Source organism: Pyrus communis, chromosome 1 (genome assembly GCF_041283825.1).
Source record: "Pyrus communis isolate YQ-2024b chromosome 1, ASM4128382v1, whole genome shotgun sequence".
Classification (NCBI taxonomy): domain Eukaryota; kingdom Viridiplantae; phylum Streptophyta; class Magnoliopsida; order Rosales; family Rosaceae; genus Pyrus; species Pyrus communis.
Window position 1 is genome coordinate 15,333,129 of NC_142565.1, and position 18,750 is coordinate 15,351,878.

General features: G+C 37.3%; 2 protein-coding genes across 14 annotated transcripts; one reads left to right on the top strand and one right to left on the bottom strand.

Moving 5' to 3' along the window:
* Nucleotides 1-211: 211 nt before the first annotated feature.
* On the bottom strand, nt 212-3,454 carry LOC137721387 (pentatricopeptide repeat-containing protein At4g39952, mitochondrial). 4 transcript variants are annotated; one of them, XM_068460480.2, is made up of 3 exons: nt 887-3,454; nt 619-669; nt 281-529 (listed from the first exon to the last, which is right to left on the bottom strand). In XM_068460480.2, exon 1 carries the CDS (start codon nt 3,388-3,390, stop codon nt 1,045-1,047), a length of 2,346 nt encoding a protein of 781 aa, XP_068316581.2. In that variant the 5' UTR covers nt 3,391-3,454; the 3' UTR covers nt 281-529; nt 619-669; nt 887-1,044. The 4 variants fall into 4 exon arrangements, with proteins under 4 accessions (XP_088555047.1, XP_068316581.2, XP_088555050.1 ...); XM_088698924.1 differs by having other exon boundaries at nt 329-529; nt 898-3,454; XM_088698921.1 differs by lacking the exon at nt 619-669 and having other exon boundaries at nt 212-529.
* Nucleotides 3,455-8,024: 4,570 nt separating this feature from the next.
* Nucleotides 8,025-15,128, top strand: LOC137720335 (putative LRR receptor-like serine/threonine-protein kinase At5g10290). Of its 10 annotated transcripts, none has more exons than XM_088698928.1 (12): nt 8,159-8,296; nt 8,929-8,953; nt 9,055-9,203; nt 9,941-10,073; nt 10,201-10,272; nt 11,281-11,424; nt 11,527-11,598; nt 11,785-11,850; nt 12,010-12,080; nt 12,176-12,316; nt 13,488-14,224; nt 14,589-15,128. In XM_088698928.1, the coding sequence occupies exons 3-12, from the start codon at nt 9,122-9,124 to the stop codon at nt 14,901-14,903; spliced, it is 1,833 nt and encodes a 610-aa protein (XP_088555054.1). In that variant the 5' UTR covers nt 8,159-8,296; nt 8,929-8,953; nt 9,055-9,121; the 3' UTR covers nt 14,904-15,128. The 10 variants fall into 10 exon arrangements, with proteins under 10 accessions (XP_068315489.2, XP_068315493.2, XP_068315490.2 ...); XM_068459391.2 differs by having other exon boundaries at nt 9,093-9,203; XM_068459388.2 differs by lacking the exon at nt 8,929-8,953 and having other exon boundaries at nt 8,025-8,296; nt 9,093-9,203.
* Nucleotides 15,129-18,750: the final 3,622 nt, after the last annotated feature.

The following is an 18,750-nucleotide window of genomic DNA, read 5'->3' on the forward strand; positions in this document are numbered from 1 at the left end:
ATTTTTACAATTGTTTAGATCTTCTATTTTCAATCACATTCATTTATATTCTCGTATCATTCAATCCCAAGCAATATTGTAGAAGTTTCCATTTAAGAGAACGTAGTTTTTTTTTGTCTGTCAATAGTAGATTGTATTGCAATGGATATGACGACTCACCCTAAACCTCCAATTTCCCTTAGTTTATGAAGACAATCAGGCAATTCGAATAGAGAAGAACTTACATGTAAATGGTCACGTGGCATCTTAATTACATGTAAGTCGCTCTCGATCAGATGTGTTTAAATTCTAGAAGCCCTAGGCAAACTAGGGATTTCGTACAAGTGTAATATAGGAAAGGCCTCTCTCCCACGAGGCATTTCAACCTGAAACATTGAATAAATACTTCATTAACATTGAAGTTCAAACGTTCTGTAATCACTTGGGGATCAGAAAGCTTGTGAATCTCCACTATCGTGAGGCGACGATGGGAGCATTTGGCATTGGCAGTACTCCGAGACCGGAAATTCGCTGAAACTGTACCGTACAACTGCACAAGGAAACAATATGAAAAGTTATATCAATGTTATATGATGGATTAAAAACATCGGCATTCATAGTCATAGAACGAGGCCATACCATGGTTAAAGGGCCAACTTAATTTCTTCAACCATACTCCTAATGTCATACCTATGTTCAAAGAATGAAATCTAACAATCAAACAGGAAGTAAAATGTAATGTTTTCTCGAATCAATCATCAGTGTGCTTCATTTCCGGACAAGTTATGAACTCGATTCTGCTATGAAAACCATTCTTTAATGCATGTATATCTCTGCAAATATCTCCAATAACCTATCATTATCACATGGTTAAAAAACAGTACAGCGTAATGAACAAGAATAGAACCTGAACATTACTTCAACAGTGGTTATGGCCTCATTTTTGCTGGTGGACCAAAATTCAGGACACGGGATCAAACTTTTTCCCCTTTTCTGTCAGTGGTATGCAACAGACCCCTATTATTCCAGTAGTAAACTGATTTCCGTTGCTCTTAACAACACAAATTAGACTACACTCCAACTCTTTGTCATTCCGACGCCCTTTTCCTCCATCATTTTTCTCACATTTATAGCCTCCTCCCATTTCCCAATAGAACTATACAAGTTTGAAAGCATTATATAGTAGCCATCATTTTCTGGATCAGATTTTATGGCATGCCTTGCAACCCTTACGCCCAACTCAATTTCATTGTGAATCTTACAGGCACCTAATAATGATCCCCACACACCACCATCAGGAGATACGGGCATTGACAGAACCAAATCTTCTGCTTCTTGCAGATTACCAGACCTGCCAAGAATATCTACCATACAAGCATAGTGCTTCAAATTTGGGTTTAGGGAAAGATCTTGCATTCTACGAAACAGATATTTCCCTTCTTCAACCAGCCCTGAATGATTACAGGCTGAGAGAAGAGCAAGAAAGGTGAGTTCGTTTGGTTTAACATTTGAATCTTCCATCTCATGGAAAAGTTCTATTGCAGATTCTGCACGTCCATGTGTTGCATAACCTGAGATCATGACATTCCAAGAAATAACATCCCTATCTTCCATTGAGTTGAACAATTCTCTTGATTTCTCAAGTTCCCCACATTTTGCATACATATCAACTAATGCAGTCGCAAGGGATAAATTGTTCCCAATACGTCTTTCCTTAATGTGACAATGAACCTTTTTTCCTTCTTCCAGAGATGCGAGATGAGAGCAAGCTGAAAGCACTGTTACCAATGTTGCTGAGTTGGGCATGAAATTTTCTGCAATCATCTTATGATATAGGTCTATGGCCTCGAAAGAATGTCCATTGTGAGTGTACGATGAGATCAATGAGTTCCATGTTATAATATCTTTCTGTGTCACAGAAAATATTCTCCTTGCAATAGTCAAATAACCACTTTTTCCATACATGTCTATGAGTGAGTTGGCTACTGAGACATTTTCATCCATACAAACCTTAATTATAAAGCAATGAAGTGATCGACCAAGATGGATTGCTCCCATCTGGAAACACGAAGAAACCACAGATACCAAGCTATTAGAATCAGCTTCAATGCCTTGATGTTGCATCTTCCTAAACAGTTGTATGCATTTTGTACGCAGTCCCAGCTTACCATAGCCATAAATCATAGTGTTACACGACTCTTTGTTCTGGTGCTGCATTCCGCTGAAGAGCTTCTCGGCAAGAGTCAACAACTCAAACTTGCAGTACATGGACAGTAGTTCACTGTGAACCATCTGACTCGATGCATAATTCTGCCTCGTGACTAATCCTAGGAAGGCCTTTCCTTCATTGATATTTGTGGAATTTCTAAAACCTGAAAGCATGCAACTGACAACAATTTCATCTGGGAAAATATCACTTTCCTGCATTTCCCAAAACAAACTTAAGCATTCATCCATTAACCCAGATCTAGCATAAACACCGATAACTGACGTCCAAGATATAACATCTTTATTTTCTACATCACAAAATGAAAGATAAGATTCTTCAGGTCTCCCGCATCTGGAATACATGGACAAAAGCAAAGATTTAACAGCTCCAGAACACCCAATTCCCCTTTTTACTACAAAACCATGCAAGCATCTACCTTCTACTAAAGCACCCAGATACCCACAAGCTTGAAGACCAACTTCCAACGTTCTGAAATTTGGCCTCTCACCAATGCCACCGATCCTGTGCATCTCACAAAGACACTCCAAACCCTTCTCACTCTCATCATTATGCACATACCCAATTATAAGCGCGGTCCAACAAACCACATCTCTCACAGTAATTTCATCAAACATAAGAGATGCATCCTCCATTCGACCACACTTTGAATACATATACACAAAAGAAGAGCCAACTGCCGAATTAATAGAGAAGAGCCCGAGTTTCTTACCCAACCCATGAACATTGTTGCCATGGTCAAGCACCATTAACTCAGCGCACGAGGAAACCACCATTGGAAGGGTAAATTGGTTAGGAGCAAAACCCGAAGCCCGCATTTGGAAAAAGAGAACGAGGGCTTTGGAGTAGCCGCCATTGGAGAAATGGGTTTTGATTATGGAGTTCCAAAGAAAGGTATCCTTGGGAGAAACCGAAGCGAATACTTTGGTGGAAGAAGTGGGTTTGGAGAGAGACGCGTAGAGAGAGATGAGCTTTGCGCATATGAAGATGTTGTTTGAGTTTGCAGAAGTGATGATCAGAGCGTGGGATTGAGAGAGATGCTGGAAGGTTGGAATCTGGTTGGAGAGGAAAGAATCGAGATGGTAGTTAAGGTAGTCAGAAGCGGAGAGTGAAGAAAATGGAAGAGCGGAGGAGGAGGGAAGGCGTTTGAACAAGTGGAGGGCTTTGTGTCTGAGGTTGAACATGGGGATTCCCTAACGGCTAGGTTTCTTGGGTCTTCTGACTCTTTGCCTTCTAGTCGCGATCTCTAACCGAAAGAATAAATATTGTTCCATTTAGAATTATAGTCCTCCAAAATATTAATTTTTAAATGATATATTCATGTATCATCTCCAATCGAAAAGGTTAAGCATAATTTCTCAATAATTTACTAGTTTTATTTTTTATTTTTTTAACAATGATGTCATTTACATTAAGCGAGATAATGTGAGCTTATCCTCACATTAGGTTAGTAATAACATAGTTCAAATTGCTTTTACTAGTTTTAAGTTTATATTTTAAATTTATGCTTAATTTAATTAAAGTACCTTTGAATGTTTTCAAATCTAGTCTTTGAATTTGAATCAATTATTGTAATTGAGGAGAGGGGTCCCAAAAAAGATCTAAAAGGGGAGCTAGAATTAGCTAGCCTGATGCTCCTTTAGCCAAATAATGACCTGATGGGCTCCATAGAATTATAGCACATCATTTAGTTAGAGATGAGTTTTGGGGAAAATTAGGTAATTTTTTAGCTTTTGGACCTTTAGCCCTATTCATTGGAGATGACTTTAGTGCCAATTTAATAGCTTCATAATCACTTCCATTTCTCTACTCTTTTTTTAATCACAGACGCTAAAAGATGTGTTGCGTTCATTGTTTTATATTGAGCGAGATGGTTGAGAGCCGATTAATCTTGACAAGAAAAGGAAATTTGAATACATTATGTTAATGTCTAAAAACGCTAAAACTGAAAATACTCTTTGAATTCCCTCTGCAAATCTTTCATCCTACAGTAATGATGGTTAAATTTAACTTGAATGCAAGTTATTACTAGAACAAATTACATAGAAAGTCAATAATTAATAATACTTAGGGAAAAAAGCAAACATATTTTGACCATCCAAGCAAATTGCAAAGAAACCTGATGGTTATGGTTTAAATTTAAAAAGACCATCAAATTAATTAATTTAATTTTAGAATGGACTGAGGCACACGTGAAGTTGTCGCCTTAGCTTGGAACAGAGGTTTGGTAGAAAGTGGTGCAAATGGCAATATTTATTTTTGGCCTTAATCCTAATGAATTTGACTAGCGGCAATTGCATGTCCTACAAAGCAATAATAATAGTCATATTTTTGGTTTAATTATAACCACCTCTTAATTCAAAATGAATTCAATTAATTTGTCTCCACAATAGTTAATTAATAGTTTAATATATTCACTTTAATACTAATATCTGTCCGACTACTTACACGCCAAAAGACATATTTTAAACATGTTTGGTTCCATTCACATTAAGGGCAAAACTTTTACTTTTAAGGGCATTTGTTTGCCCTCGTTAACTTTCATTGGATTGGACTGGTTTAAATATTAGTGTAGTCCTTGTATGTTATATTAGTTTAGTCCGTGTTTGTTGCCTTACGGGACTAGCTTTAGTGGGACTAAGGAGGACTTACCTCATAGCATGACCCCTCCCCAACAAACAAAAAAGAAAATCTTGATGAAACATTTTCGGTATTGTTCACTCTAACATTATACACACCTATCAAACAATGGCCACATGGTCGGTTGGCTAGGGAGGACGAAAGATTCGGTGACAAAATTGCTCGCAGAATGCTTGACTTCCTTTTATCACACACAACCATCTAAATCATATGGTATAATTATCTTTCTAAAAAAAAGAAAAAAATTTAAAAACATCTGGCATTTGACCAATAATAAGCATGATACATGAACTTTTGACCATTTATTTATTTTTTCACCAATAATTTTTTTTTTTTTTAACAAATGATATTATCTACATTAAATGAGAGGGGGATGAGCTTAATCTCACAATGGGCTAGAAAAAATGTGGTCAAATTCACTTTCGAGAATCAAACCTATGACATCTCACTTACAAGTGAAGATGAATACTATTAGACCTACGGTCAAATTAACACATTTTAATATAATGGAATTAAGAATGTCGAAGAATTTATTAGACGAGAAGGGAAACAACATTTCCATAAATTAGTACACAAATCGGGTTAGGATTTGTTGTTTTAATACGAAATTACATCGATACTCAAGACGTCACATCCCGGGCTCGACTCCACCATCGCATGATATTGTCCGCTTTGAGTCTCGACCATGGCCTCACGGTTTTGTTTTTGGGAACTCAATGAGAACTTCCCAATAGGTCAACCATCATAGTATTGCTCTCGCGAGCTACTCGCTTAACTTCGGAGTTCCTACAAAACCCGAAGCCAGTGAACTCCCAAAAGACCTCGTGCTAGGTAGAGATGAAAATATACATATAAGGCTTACATGATCCACTCCCCGGGGAGATGTGGGATGTTACAATCCACCCCCCTTAGGGATCCGACGTCCTCGTTGGCACACTTCCGCCCAGGGATTGACTCAAATACCAAATTGTCACATCCCCGCCCGAGCCTCTACCATATCCCGAGCTCAACTCCACCGTAGCACGATATTGTCTGCTTTGGGCCCCTATCACACCCTTACGATTTTGTTTACGAGAACTCATACGAGAATTTCCTAGTGGGTCACCCATCATGAGATTGGTCTTACGCGCTACTCGCTTAACTTCGAAGTTCCTACGGAACTCGAAGCCAGTGAGTTCCCAAAAGGCCTTGTGCTAGGTAAAGATGAGAATATACATATAAGGCTTACAGGATCCACTCCACTGGGCGATATGGGATGTTACACAAGAGGGTAGGTAGCTAGTATTTTTCTTCAAAATTAGTAAAAATTGCTACCCGATCTTCGTCACATTCTTTTTTTTAGATAATGAGATTTTCATTTAGAATAGTCAAGACCATACATAACACGAGACATGTCAAACGTGTTTCTTAGAAAAATCCAGTAGGTCAAAAAAACATTATAATTGAACAATCATAAACTCATGAGAAATACAATACAATTTCTTAGTCACGAAGTACTCTTAGTTCTAAACTCTAGTTAGGAGGACTTAACTTTGGTAGCTGAAGAACTAAAAGTACCACGAGAAAAGGAAGTCATCGGCGCACCGCCCTCTGATGATCTTACAATCGTTTTATAAAGAAGCCATGCTATGCATAACCTTGAACAAAAATAAAATAAAATAAAATAAAATAAAGACGAGATTGCTCTTCATAGTCAATTACCAAGCACACAAACCATAACCATAATCATGAAGATTTTTCTCGACAAAGCGGGAGAACGACTATATTGACAAAAGGTATCCTCAACAAGGGGAGAGAGTGAATACAACCAAAAACCCCAAAAAAGGAGGAAGAAAGAGATCAAGAAGATTGCCTCTACCTCAAAACAAAGGCATGGGTCCGACTGGTGGAGGTTTTTTAACTCTCTGAGACTCTGACTGCTTGGTGGTTTTCATCTTTGTCACATTCATGTGATGCGGAAATAGGTAGAGGAAATGCCAAAATGGATTCATGTTTGTGTTGCCGACAATGAGAAGAAGAGGAGGAGGATACTAGGGTTTCTTTTGTTCTCTTTTAAGGTGTTAATATCAATTCTGTATAATTTGTTTTTTTCTTCTATTTATTTATAAAATTTCTATTTTTGTGCAATTAGTTATAGGAGTAAACTCCTCTTTAATGGGTGATGTAAAAGTGAATTAAATCTTCAGCTGGTGTCATCGTTATTTCTCAAATGTGATGGATTTGTGAAAACACGATAAACTTCAAGAAATGTTGATATAATTATCCCAATAGAATGAATAATGACTCATCTTAAATTAGAAAGACATATATGAAATAGATTCACAGTTACCGTAACGTCTTATTTTATGAAAATAATATAATGTATAAGTTTATCAGCACAAAATATGGCATCATTGAATTACACTCTTGATGCTGCATATAATGATGAGTGTTTTCTTTGTATTTTTTGGTCAAGACCACAATGTGTCCCAACCCTCGAAAGGTGGGACTAATCTTTGGTCGAGATTCGGTCTACCTCAGCTGATTTCGAACCCCTGCCAGGAAGGCACCCGGAATCTGCCAACTGAAGGTGACAATTTTCCAATTGCACCACACCTTGTGGTTAATGATGATTGATGAGTGTTTTCTTTACCAAAGAGCAAAGACTTGTCATGTCTGCTGGTCTCTATTCAACAAATTCATCAATTTATTTTTTAAATCAACAAATTCATCAATTTATTTTTTAAATCAACAAATTCATCAATTTATTTTTTTTAAATCAACAAATTCATCAATTTATTCTTTAAATCAACAAATTCATCAATTACAAACACCAATTGTAACTCAATAATTAGGTGATAAGTAACCAATACGAACCAAATCTACCCCCTCTTCACCAGAAAGACTGGAATGGAACCCCTCTTCACTAGAAAGATTGGAATGGAACCATTACACGGATGAGGATTTTCTTCAGATCTTTTTTATGAGGATCTCAAAAACTCACATATTATCTATTTATCGTATATATTATGATCAATTTTTATTAGATATTATTTATGTTTAATTTTAAATAAAAATTTAAAATAATTTCTAATCGATCCAAATTCAAAATCAAAACAACAGCAGCTAGTGAGAGAAAGTAATTAGTTAATTTATTTTTTCGAGGTTTAATTCTTTCATTTCTTCTCCTGAATTAATTATAAAATCGAATTAGAAAATGTTTTCATGAAAGAGAAGCAAAAAGACACAGAAAGACAGAAAATAAGCGTCTTTGACTCTTTTGCAGATTACATATCGCAGATTTGCTTGCTGCTAAGATTAACCAGAGCCTCTGAAGTCTGAACTGTCTCTCTCCCTCCGCTGTCAACTCTCTAAGTCTCACAGTCAACTCGGACATGGGAAACAGCCAAGAAGCTTGTTTCACTCAATCTTCCAGAAGCTCTGCCATGTGTTCTTGATTCCTCCTTAAAGGTACATCTCTTCTTCCTCTTCTTCTCCTTTCAGCTGAATTTCTTCTTCTTTCATTATTTGCAGACATGGGTTTTGCTTGTTTTTCACTTTTGTTTGGTTGGTTGGAAAATTGATGGGATCGTCAGAATGGAACTGACAAGAAACTTGAACTTTTCCTGGAATGAAGATTGAACAGCAATTTCCTCCATTTTTTATGTTTTGATTTGAATGGTTTTGTGGGTTGAGCTGAATTTGTGTTTCGATTTCCGAGAGTTTCTGCCTTGTGTGATAGGATTTAGTAATGTTTCTGCTACTGCTTGCAATATATGAATGATTGTTGAGAAGAGAACAGCCAACAACATGATGTGGTAAATAAAACAATGAGATCCCAACAAAGACGGAGGCATATCGAAAATTGAATCTCTTACATTGTGCACTTAAACTGCCAAAGGATGATGATTTCCGATATCTTCCCAAGTATGAAATTCATTGTCATATTAAACTTTGCTTCTTAAGAAAGTCCTGCTCGACGAAAAAATTTAGGCTTTGTGCTCAAATATAGACTATGGCTGCCAAAAAACTTACACATATTGGTTTCCATTAAGTTCTTTTTTTGCTGTTTTGTTTTCCTGACTGAAACTATACTTTGGTAGGTTGGCAACTACCAAACTGTAAAAGGTCTTCTACTTAGGCTTGCCTCAAAATTGTTATTGTTGCAGTTCCTACGGTTTATCAGAATATTTATAACTCACTGAAGGATTTTTTGTCCCTTTTTGGAGATATGAAATTGATTCAACTGCTCCTTGATCACCGCCAGGCATTTCATTGCATCCATAACTAGCAAGAATGATGATGTCGAAAATAGAGCCAGTCTTTGCAGCTTTGGTATTGGCTTGCTTACAGTCTTTTGTATTGCCTGATGCACAAGGTACGGTTCTATGCGACATTTAATTCATTCAGACAGCATCTGGGATATGCTATGCACAACAATCTTCCCATTTTTTTCAGTTGTTATATATCATAAGAAACAAGCCTAAGGCTAACAAGTCTAGTATTGTTTAATGCAGTATTGTCCAATATTGTGACTTCGATGCAATTAAATATTCAAGCGTTTGGGTCCTCTCTGCACCTCTTTCTTGCTCTCTAGGATATTATAGAAAGAATGCTGAACCAGGGGGTTAGTGGACTGTCTTGAGGTCTTTGTGTGGGGGAAACATGCTTCTCTTGTTCTCTAGGATATTATAGAAAGAACGCTGAACCAGGGGGTTAGTGGACTGTCTTGAGGTCTTTGTGTGGGGGGAACATGCTTCTCTTGCTCTCTAGGATATTATAGAAAGAACGCTGAACCAGCGGGTTAGTGGACTGTCTTGAGGTCTTTGTGTGGGGGGAACATGCTTCTCTTGCTCTCTAGGATATTATAGAAAGAACGCTGAACCAGGGGGTTAGTGGACTGTCTTGAGATCTTTGTGTGGGGGAATATGCTTCTCTTGCTCTCTAGGATTTTATAGAAAGAACGCTGAACCAGGGGGTTAGTGGACTGTCTTGAGGCCTTTGTGTGGGGGAATATGTGCACTATTTTCCTTTTCTAGTATTTATGTAAAGTGGTCGTACACTTCTGTTAGCGAATTTTGGTTGGATGATGAATCTTTGCATTTTCGGTTTCAGGAGATGCGCTGTTTTCGTTGAGGACTTCTTTGAATAGTTCACCCAATCAGCTCAAGGACTGGAACCCCAATCAAGTCAATCCATGCACTTGGTCCAATGTGAATTGCGACCCTAACAATAATGTAGTTTCTGTGTAAGGCATCCTTTGTTCATCGTGATGTATTGTTATCAACGGATCACTTCACAATACAAAATTCGTCCTTTCATTGATTAATGTTTTTCACCTGTCTATGCTTAGTTTTGTCTTTTCAATTTTGCAGAACATTATCAAATATTGGATTTTCTGGCATCTTGTCTCCTAAATTAGGAGCCTTGAAAAATCTTCAAACACTGTAAGGAGAATACTTGTTACGTTTATCATGATTTCTGTACACTCCATTTTCTGGAGTCATTACTAAAACTAGCATTGTCACCACGATCCTGTATTTCTCAATATCTGTTGTTTGATATTGACATGTAAGAATCAAATCTCCTATATTTTTGTTAGAGTAAGGATGATGAGAGGAGGGCGACTTGGGTTCTGTACTTGAGTTGTTGAAGTCAATTTTTTTTAGCTGAGTCTCCGAATCACATGCTTTACAAGTAAGGTAATTGTTAGGATAGTATCGTCAGACTTGTTTGTAGAGTATGACTGTGTCAACTTTTGTATGATCCTAACGACTTAAGCTTTCCGGAATTGTGGCACACCAAAGTACTTATGAAGAATAAGTGAATATTGTTTTTCTTTTTGGATTTCTATTGATTACCATAAGACGTAACAGGCAGGATGAACAGAAAGGCAATGAAATTTTCCAAAACCCCATATGTAATTCCATGAGTTTGCGTGAAGTTTATGTTGTGCTCATTTCTGTTTGTTAATATGCGAAGAACTAATCCATTAGAATAATACATGTGTCCCATATTAGCTTAGTATGAATGGATTTTGAGATGAATTCTTATTCACATGAGAGACCATTGTTAATGCTAGTGGTGGCAATCCAACCCATTGGGTTGTTAATGGGTAACCATTAAGACCCGTCTAGTTTGATTTCACCATGATATGGTGGTGAGATTGGTAGTTGTGATGATAGTGTGAAACCTTATTATGGTGAAATCAAACTAAATGGGTCTCAGTGTTTAGTTGGTTACCCATTAACAATCCAATTGATTTTCCACCTCTAGTTAACACCGTTACAAAATTATTTTTCAAGGGTAGCAATTAATTCTTTATTCTGCGTAAAGCTTGAGCAACAGTTCTCATTTGTCCATGTTTTGGTTTTTTGCCTCTTCTATTTGTAGACATATAAATGTGTGTCGTATGGCTGTGATTCTAATATGTATAAGGTGCATTCATCTTGCAGTTCATTAGAAGGAAATGGCATAACTGGTGAGATACCAAAAGAGTTTGGAAATCTAACAGTTTTGTCTACCTTGAATTTAGAAAATAATAATTTAACTGGTGAAATACCAGCTTCTCTTGGCAATATGAACAATCTTCAATTCTTGTAAGTTGTTTCATCCGTGTTGTTTTATGTTTTCACGAATATCTAATGAGCCTGCATTGTTCTTAATTTTGTCTGACAGTGCTTTCTTGATGATGCAAACAGGATTTTGAATAACAATAATCTGAGTGGTACTATCCCAGAGTCACTTTCAAGTCTTTCAAGCTTGATTAGTCTGTACGTTATCTTTTCTTGTACAGTGTACATGTGATATGAGAAATCAGGATTTGTCCATTCAAGTTATACTATACGACTTAATTTGGCTCTCTATCTTTTAGAATTCTGAACGTTATCCATGTGAATTTGTATACTTGGGGATCATTTCTTCAGTATTTGATGCCACAGTTCAAACTTTGTTTGCAGTCAGCTTGGCACCAATGCTCTCACTGGTCAAATACCTGAGCGGTTGTTTAATGTCCCAAAGTACAAGTATGAAGAACTTGAAAATGTTACTGTTTCCATCATTACAAGACTGCATGCCACTCTCTCTCTCTCTCTCTCTTAGTCTCTCCATGTGTCCACACACCCACATATTCAAAATATAGTTTGCAGCATGAATTTTGATCTGACCCGTGTTGCTTGTTTCAGTTTTACAGGAAACCACCTAAACTGTGGTGTGAATCTCCCTCACCATTGTGCACCTGATAACGATGGTTCAGGTTAATGGGTCAAATAACAATATCCGAAATTGAACTGTTCTGTTTACCTTTCCTTTTTGTAAGCTTACACGATGGGGTTTTCCCACTCTTGACAGGCCCTAAAAGTAAGCCGAAGCTTGGAATCATAGTTGGAGTTGTTGGAGGGCTTATCATTTTAGTATTACTTGGAGGTTTACTGTACTTTATCTGCAAGCGTAGACACAAAGGCAAGCGTGAAGTTTTTGTGGATGTTGCAGGTACGCATTGCTTGCTAATTGTAGAGCTGATTAATAGCCCCATCATCTGACCAGTCAATGGAACCTTCATTTTAGTTTTGACCAATCATGCTTTAGTGGTTCAACCATAATCTTATAATGGCACATTAAAAATTTCCTTTTTGTCAACCAAATTAGGGTTATTATTGAATTGGTTTATCGCTATGGCTGAAATTACATAAGGGGTTCCTCTTTAGGGTAAATATTTACATATTCATGGTATGTTATGCCATTGGACATTACGTAAGGTTGAGAGTGGTGGGGGTGCCAACATCTTGTAGTTTCAGAAAAGAAAATATCGTTTATTGGCTGGCCATTGTTAAAAATTTGGAGTTCTCATACAAATTTGGAGGGCTAAACTTCATGAGCAGCAACATTTTGGTTGGGAGGCTAGATTTGGGCTCTGGCCAATGCCGTTACCATTAGACATGCTCTAATAGGTAGTGACGTTTCGGCCCTTCTGAGCCACGAGCTGGCCCTTTGGGTGACTGGGCATCCCACAACATTAGGAAATCTTCATCATTGTAAAAGGATTTAAGGAAACAGATAAAAAATGCCGGATCAACTCCTAGTCCGAAAGTTGTACACAATGTAAATTTTCAAAATAATGGACGTAAAAGGGACCCCCGCATAAATTAAACAAATTTCTAAGTGGAAATCATGCCCATTTTCTTTGTATATTTTATTTTTCTATGAAATTAAGCAACAAATATTGGAATCATTTTTGGTATTACAATTAAATGACAGAAACAAAGAGGTAATAGGGGAAAGTAATGATTAGAATGGGAATGCGATAAAAACTTGATTTTGATATACATCGGATCATATGAAATGAACCCTGTAATCATTACAAGAAAGATTGCGTTTTCTCCATGTGACTGCACAAGTTGCTGAATGATGCAAGAAAAAAAATGTAAAGTATTTGTGACCAAATTGATCAGATCCAAAAGGTACTCATTACAGGGCATGGCACATGTCATCTAAAACTGTGTATTTTAGATTTTGTTGTCAATGAACTTTTTATTTTCACCAATTTCAGTTTATAGGACCTGGGTGAGCCCTGCCATGCATAATTTAGCTCATTTGGGGTTTTTTATTTTATTTTTTATTTATTTATTTTTATCTAAAACCATTTTTAATTGCTGCACCCCAGGTGAAGTTGACCGAAGGATTGCATTTGGCCAGTTAAGAAGATTTTTGTGGAGGGAATTGCAGCTAGCAACAGACAACTTCAGTGAGACAAATGTTCTAGGACAAGGAGGTTTTGGAAAAGTCTATAAAGGAGTGCTATCTGATAACACAAAAGTTGCTGTTAAGCGTCTCACAGATTATGAGAGACCTGGGGGGGATGCAGCTTTCCAGCGCGAAGTAGAAATGATAAGTGTAGCTGTTCACAGGAATCTATTAAGACTGATCGGGTTTTGCACGACTCCAACAGAACGTCTTCTAGTGTATCCCTTTATGCAGAATTTAAGTGTTGCCTATCGGTTGCGAGAGATCAAACCTGGCGAGCCCGTTTTGGATTGGTCTACAAGAAAGCAGGTGGCATTAGGCACAGCCCGTGGGCTAGAGTACCTACACGAACATTGTAATCCTAAGATTATTCATCGAGATGTAAAGGCTGCTAATGTATTACTTGATGAAGATTTTGAAGCAGTTGTGGGCGACTTTGGCTTGGCAAAGTTGGTGGATGTTAGAAGGACTAATGTGACAACTCAAGTTCGTGGCACAATGGGTCACATAGCACCTGAATATTTGTCCACTGGGAAGTCATCAGAAAGGACAGATGTTTTTGGCTATGGGATTATGCTTTTAGAACTTGTAACGGGACAACGGGCAATTGATTTTTCACGCTTGGAAGAAGAAGATGATGTTTTGTTGCTTGACCATGTAAGATAAACTCTTTCTGCATTTGGGTCACTCTTTCTCTTCCCCACTCCCCCTCTCCCTACCTCCTCCAAGTGTGCATGTTAAGATAACAGGAAATGGCATGTGTTTCAATTTTTACTCGTAATAATTGTTTTGATGGTATTGGGAGCTTTCCACTCTCACGGATGATATGTAGTTGTATGGTCAAAGAGTGTATCCAATTCTATGTAGGTATGGTATGGAATTTTGTGCGTAACTTATGCTCAACACAAAATGATATCACACTTAAGGAAGAAAATGCGGGGGTTTTTTGTTCATTGAATGCATATTTTTGCTTGAGTTTGTTCTCACTGTGCGAACCTTCTTTGCTTATCTGCTCCTGAAGGTCAAGAAGCTGGAAAGGGAAAAGAGACTGGATGCTATTGTTGACAGCAATTTGAATGATGGTTACAACATCCAAGAGGTAGAAATGATGATCAAAGTTGCACTTCTTTGTACGCAAGGATCTCCTGAAGAACGCCCGTTAATGTCAGAGGTGGTACGGATGCTAGAAGGAGAGGGTCTGGCCGAGCGCTGGGAAGAATGGCAGAATGTTGAGGTTAATCGTAGGGAAGAGTATGAAAGACTACAAAGGAGATTTGACTGGGGAGAAGATTCTGTTTATAATCAGGATGCTATTGAGTTATCTGGTGGACGTTGAGGTCAACAGTAATTCTGCACTCATTTCCTCGTATACCATCGGCGTGTAATATCGTTTTTGGTAGGTTAGCTCGGTTAAAACCTGAATGAAGCATATATGTAATACCCGAATCGTAATATCATGATTTCATCTTTTAACCTTTTATTTGTATATCTTGTGTGTACATGGTACATGATTTTGTTGGTGTGGCCAAGCCGTGGAATACAAACCTTCCAGATTGCATAATCAACGCTCTTCTGAATTTAGAGAAGCTTTTCTTGTTTCCCATAATGTTTGTTGTCGTTGGCAGACGCCACTGTTTGGAACTATTAATTTCCAATTCAGTGGACCATTTTCTCCATCTTTGTATGAACAATTGAGACGCCACTGTTGCTGTTGTGAGTGATTCGAACTTGACATTTTAGACGGGTCGCCTGGTAGGATTTCGTAGCGAACACATGAATTGTTGGCACATTGCAACTAAATTTTAACTGGTGACACCCTATCTTTTACATTAACAAAGATCAATACTGACCATTCAAATGAGCCATCCCATGAGATGCTTATATTTGGCATGAACTATGACTCACGTAGGATAAAAAACTGAGAGATACACATGGACTCTGATCCAATGGTCCACATTACAAGTTTTAAAACTCAAATAAAACAGAGATTATTAGAATTATTGACACTTAAGAAATCCTCAAAAGTATTTATACATCAACACTCCCTTCTGAACCTTCTGCACATTTTACTCCAAGCATTCCTCTCAAATATGCAAACCTGTCTTTTAGAAGTGGCTTGGTGAAAATATCAGTCATTTGTTCCTCTGTCTTGAAATATAAAAGTTCAATTTCTTTCTCTTATGCAGCTTCTTGAATGAAATGGAACTTTCTGTTATTGTGTCTTGTTTTCTAGTGGAAGACATGTTTCTTAGCAATGGTTATAGCAGAAGTGTTATCACATAAAATCTGTGTGGCTTCAACCTTTTCTTCACCAAAATCTTCTAAAACAAATCTCAACCATTTTGCTTGAGAGGTTGCTCCTGCAGCACTGATATATTCATCATCTGTTGTGAAGAGTGCAAATGTGTTTTGCTTGATTCAGGCCCATGAAAATACCCAAAAACCAAGATTAAATATATATCTTAAAGCTCTCCTCAGATCATCTTCACTTCATGCCCAATCAATACACAATATTTTATTAGAAGTGTTGACTTTCCCTTGATATACTCAATGCCTTAGTCCAAAGTATCCTGAATGTATCCACTCTCTTTGCTGTTCTCACGCATATTCTTGTAGGGTTGTGCATGAATCTAGAGAGTAGGCTGGCTGCAAACATGATGTTAGGTTGCAGTCAAGTAAAGCAGACTTCCAACTAATTTTCTTTATTGAGATTCATTACCTGCCTCACTGCCATCCACTTAGCAAGTGGTGTTCCCTCAGTTGAATTGATTAGCTGCCTCATATTTGGATGACTATATATCCATATATTCTTTTCCCAATTAGTATGATTTATATATTTGCTAATTTATATTTTATAGTATTTTATTGGTAAGTACAAATCCAAATATTTTAAATACGTATCACCATATGTTTAGTCAATAAACATATCGATTGATGTGGTTTTTACATATGAGGCCATGTATCGGCCTTGTTTGTCATTAGAGCACTCCTTTGACGAATCACCTTTTTAGTCTATTTTTGTATTTGGCTTAGAAACTTGAACTTTTTCTTCTAAGTCGATGAAGTTTTCAATCTTGACCGAAAAAATAAGTGGCCTAACTTTTTCTTCAGTCGAGTTGACAATTTTCTTAAGTCGAAGCTTAATTGTGGCCAGAGCAAGAAGTTGCCCCCTGGCATTTTGATCCAATCAAATCTCAAACGGAATTGACTTGTATGCAAAATCATAAGGCAAATTTTTCTCATCAAGCCACGTATTAAATCTGGCTCTATCTTCTTTTAACCATTGTTCTTACAAGGTGCCATGAGCATTCATCCTTATCATTTAAGAGAAGGATTTTCGCCTCTCTTCATATGTGTCAAGGATTATTTTCGTCTCATGTTGATCTAGGGTCTCCTTCAATCGGCTATGAATTAGAATCTTGATATATCATATGAACTTTGTTGCTTTAGCACTAGGTCCCACTAGACGTGCCAAAATGTTGACCCTAAAAACTACTTAGCCTACGTGGTATGCAGGCCGAATAACTAATGAACTAACTATGTTCTTCTGGTGAATGCAGGTGTACCAACTCGTTACTAAGCTCGATCTTGAGTAAAAATGTGGTGGTGGTGTTGAATGCAGTGCTGACTTCTATTGTCCAAACGATCGCAGCCAAAGAATGAACTAGTCTCGGCTTCTGGGTTCTAGAGCCTCAAGACAAGGCTGTTAGTCACTATGAAGTTCAAATAAGGTTCGGCTTTTAATGTGACGAACACTAAGTAACTGGGAACACCTCACTTCGACGAAAAGGCTAATGAGATGACCTATTTTAACAAGGACTCAAAGACTCCTTGTCGCCAAGGATAATTTCAATTATTTTAAAAATAACTATTATGGTTATCACAACCATAATAATATAAAATAATTGAAAATCACCTTAATATTTCTCTCATCCAACGACTTATAATCCTTCACACTCAATTGCCTCGATTGCATGGGCCGATGTTGTAATATTGGGTCCAAACAATTTTATAAGTTGTGCAAATGTACAATGGGCTAGCCTAACCTGCACAACTTTCGTAATTGATGTTAGTAATTCAATTTTTTGTTCTTAAAGGATATTACTTGCATATTATTATATACTCATATCATCATATCACATGATGAACGGTGTAATCATTTCATAAGAGAAAAGAACCAAGTGTTGGGGGAAAAAAAGAAATCACCAATATTAGTTGGAAGGCTTGATTGGATTAATAGTCCTTTTGGTGATAGGGTAGTCGGAAGATAGCCCTTGTGGTAAAAAAAATTAGGATTTAAACCCCTGTGGTGAAGTCTATTAGGATCAGGCCCAAAATTAAAAATTTTGCCAACTCTCTGTTAATTGTTAACACATGAGGCTCACATATAAGGCTAAATGGATAAAGTTAGCCTCACATGTAAGCCTCATGTGCTAACAATTGACGAAAAGTTCTGTTTTAGCTCATATGTATGGCTCACATGCTATTAATTAACGGAGAGTTGACGAAATTTTCAATTTTGGGTCTAAATCCTAAAAAACTTCACCATAAGGGCTTAAATCCTAACTTTTTTTTTTTTTTTTTTTTTTTTTTTTACCACAAGGTCTATCTTTGGACTACCCTATTACTACGGGTACTAATAATCCAATTAGGCCTAGTTGGAATAAAACTGGAAAGATTACATGAAGAATTACCAAGGAGTTGGAAGAGAGATTTAGACGAAAAAAAGAATGGAATGAAGGCTCCAAATCTAATTGGGTACCTTTTGAATATGGTTACATGAAAGGTCCAAACTTATTAAACTGGTTTGATTTCTCAAGAAATTTAGGACTCCTTCGACCAGTTGGTGTTTGACTATGGGCTCGATGCCATGGTTAGCTTCAATAACTTCGTTACTAGTGCTATGGGCCTAGGAATTAGGAATTTGATAAGCCTCTTGGACCAACTATTCTCCTCTTAAGTATGTTATTTGTTGGACGACGATGAAGAGACGAGAAAGAACCTAGCCACCTTCAAAATCGGATGGGCAACCATGCGTGGCCTTGTCTAATGCACTGATCTCATTATAGTGCCAAATGGCTACTACAGCCATCTCACTGGATCCATGCCATTGGACTGTTTCTCAACATTGACCTGGTGCTCATCCTCCACAACACCATAAGTAGAGGCAGATGGTTAGTCAT

What these genes read in the sequence shown, in the direction of transcription:
- LOC137721387 (XM_088698921.1), bottom strand. Translation starts at nt 3,390, where the DNA reads ATGTTCAACCTCAGACACAAAGCCCTCCACTTGTTCAAACGCCTTCCC.
- LOC137720335 (XM_068459388.2), top strand. Translation starts at nt 9,122, where the DNA reads ATGATGATGTCGAAAATAGAGCCAGTCTTTGCAGCTTTGGTATTGGCT. An exon ending in CTTTCAAGCTTGATTAGTCT is followed by an intron (nt 11,599 to 11,784) that starts GTACGTTATCTT and finishes CTTTGTTTGCAG; the next exon opens with TCAGCTTGGCACCAATGCTC. An exon ending in ATGTTTTGTTGCTTGACCAT is followed by an intron (nt 14,225 to 14,588) that starts GTAAGATAAACT and finishes CTGCTCCTGAAG; the next exon opens with GTCAAGAAGCTGGAAAGGGA.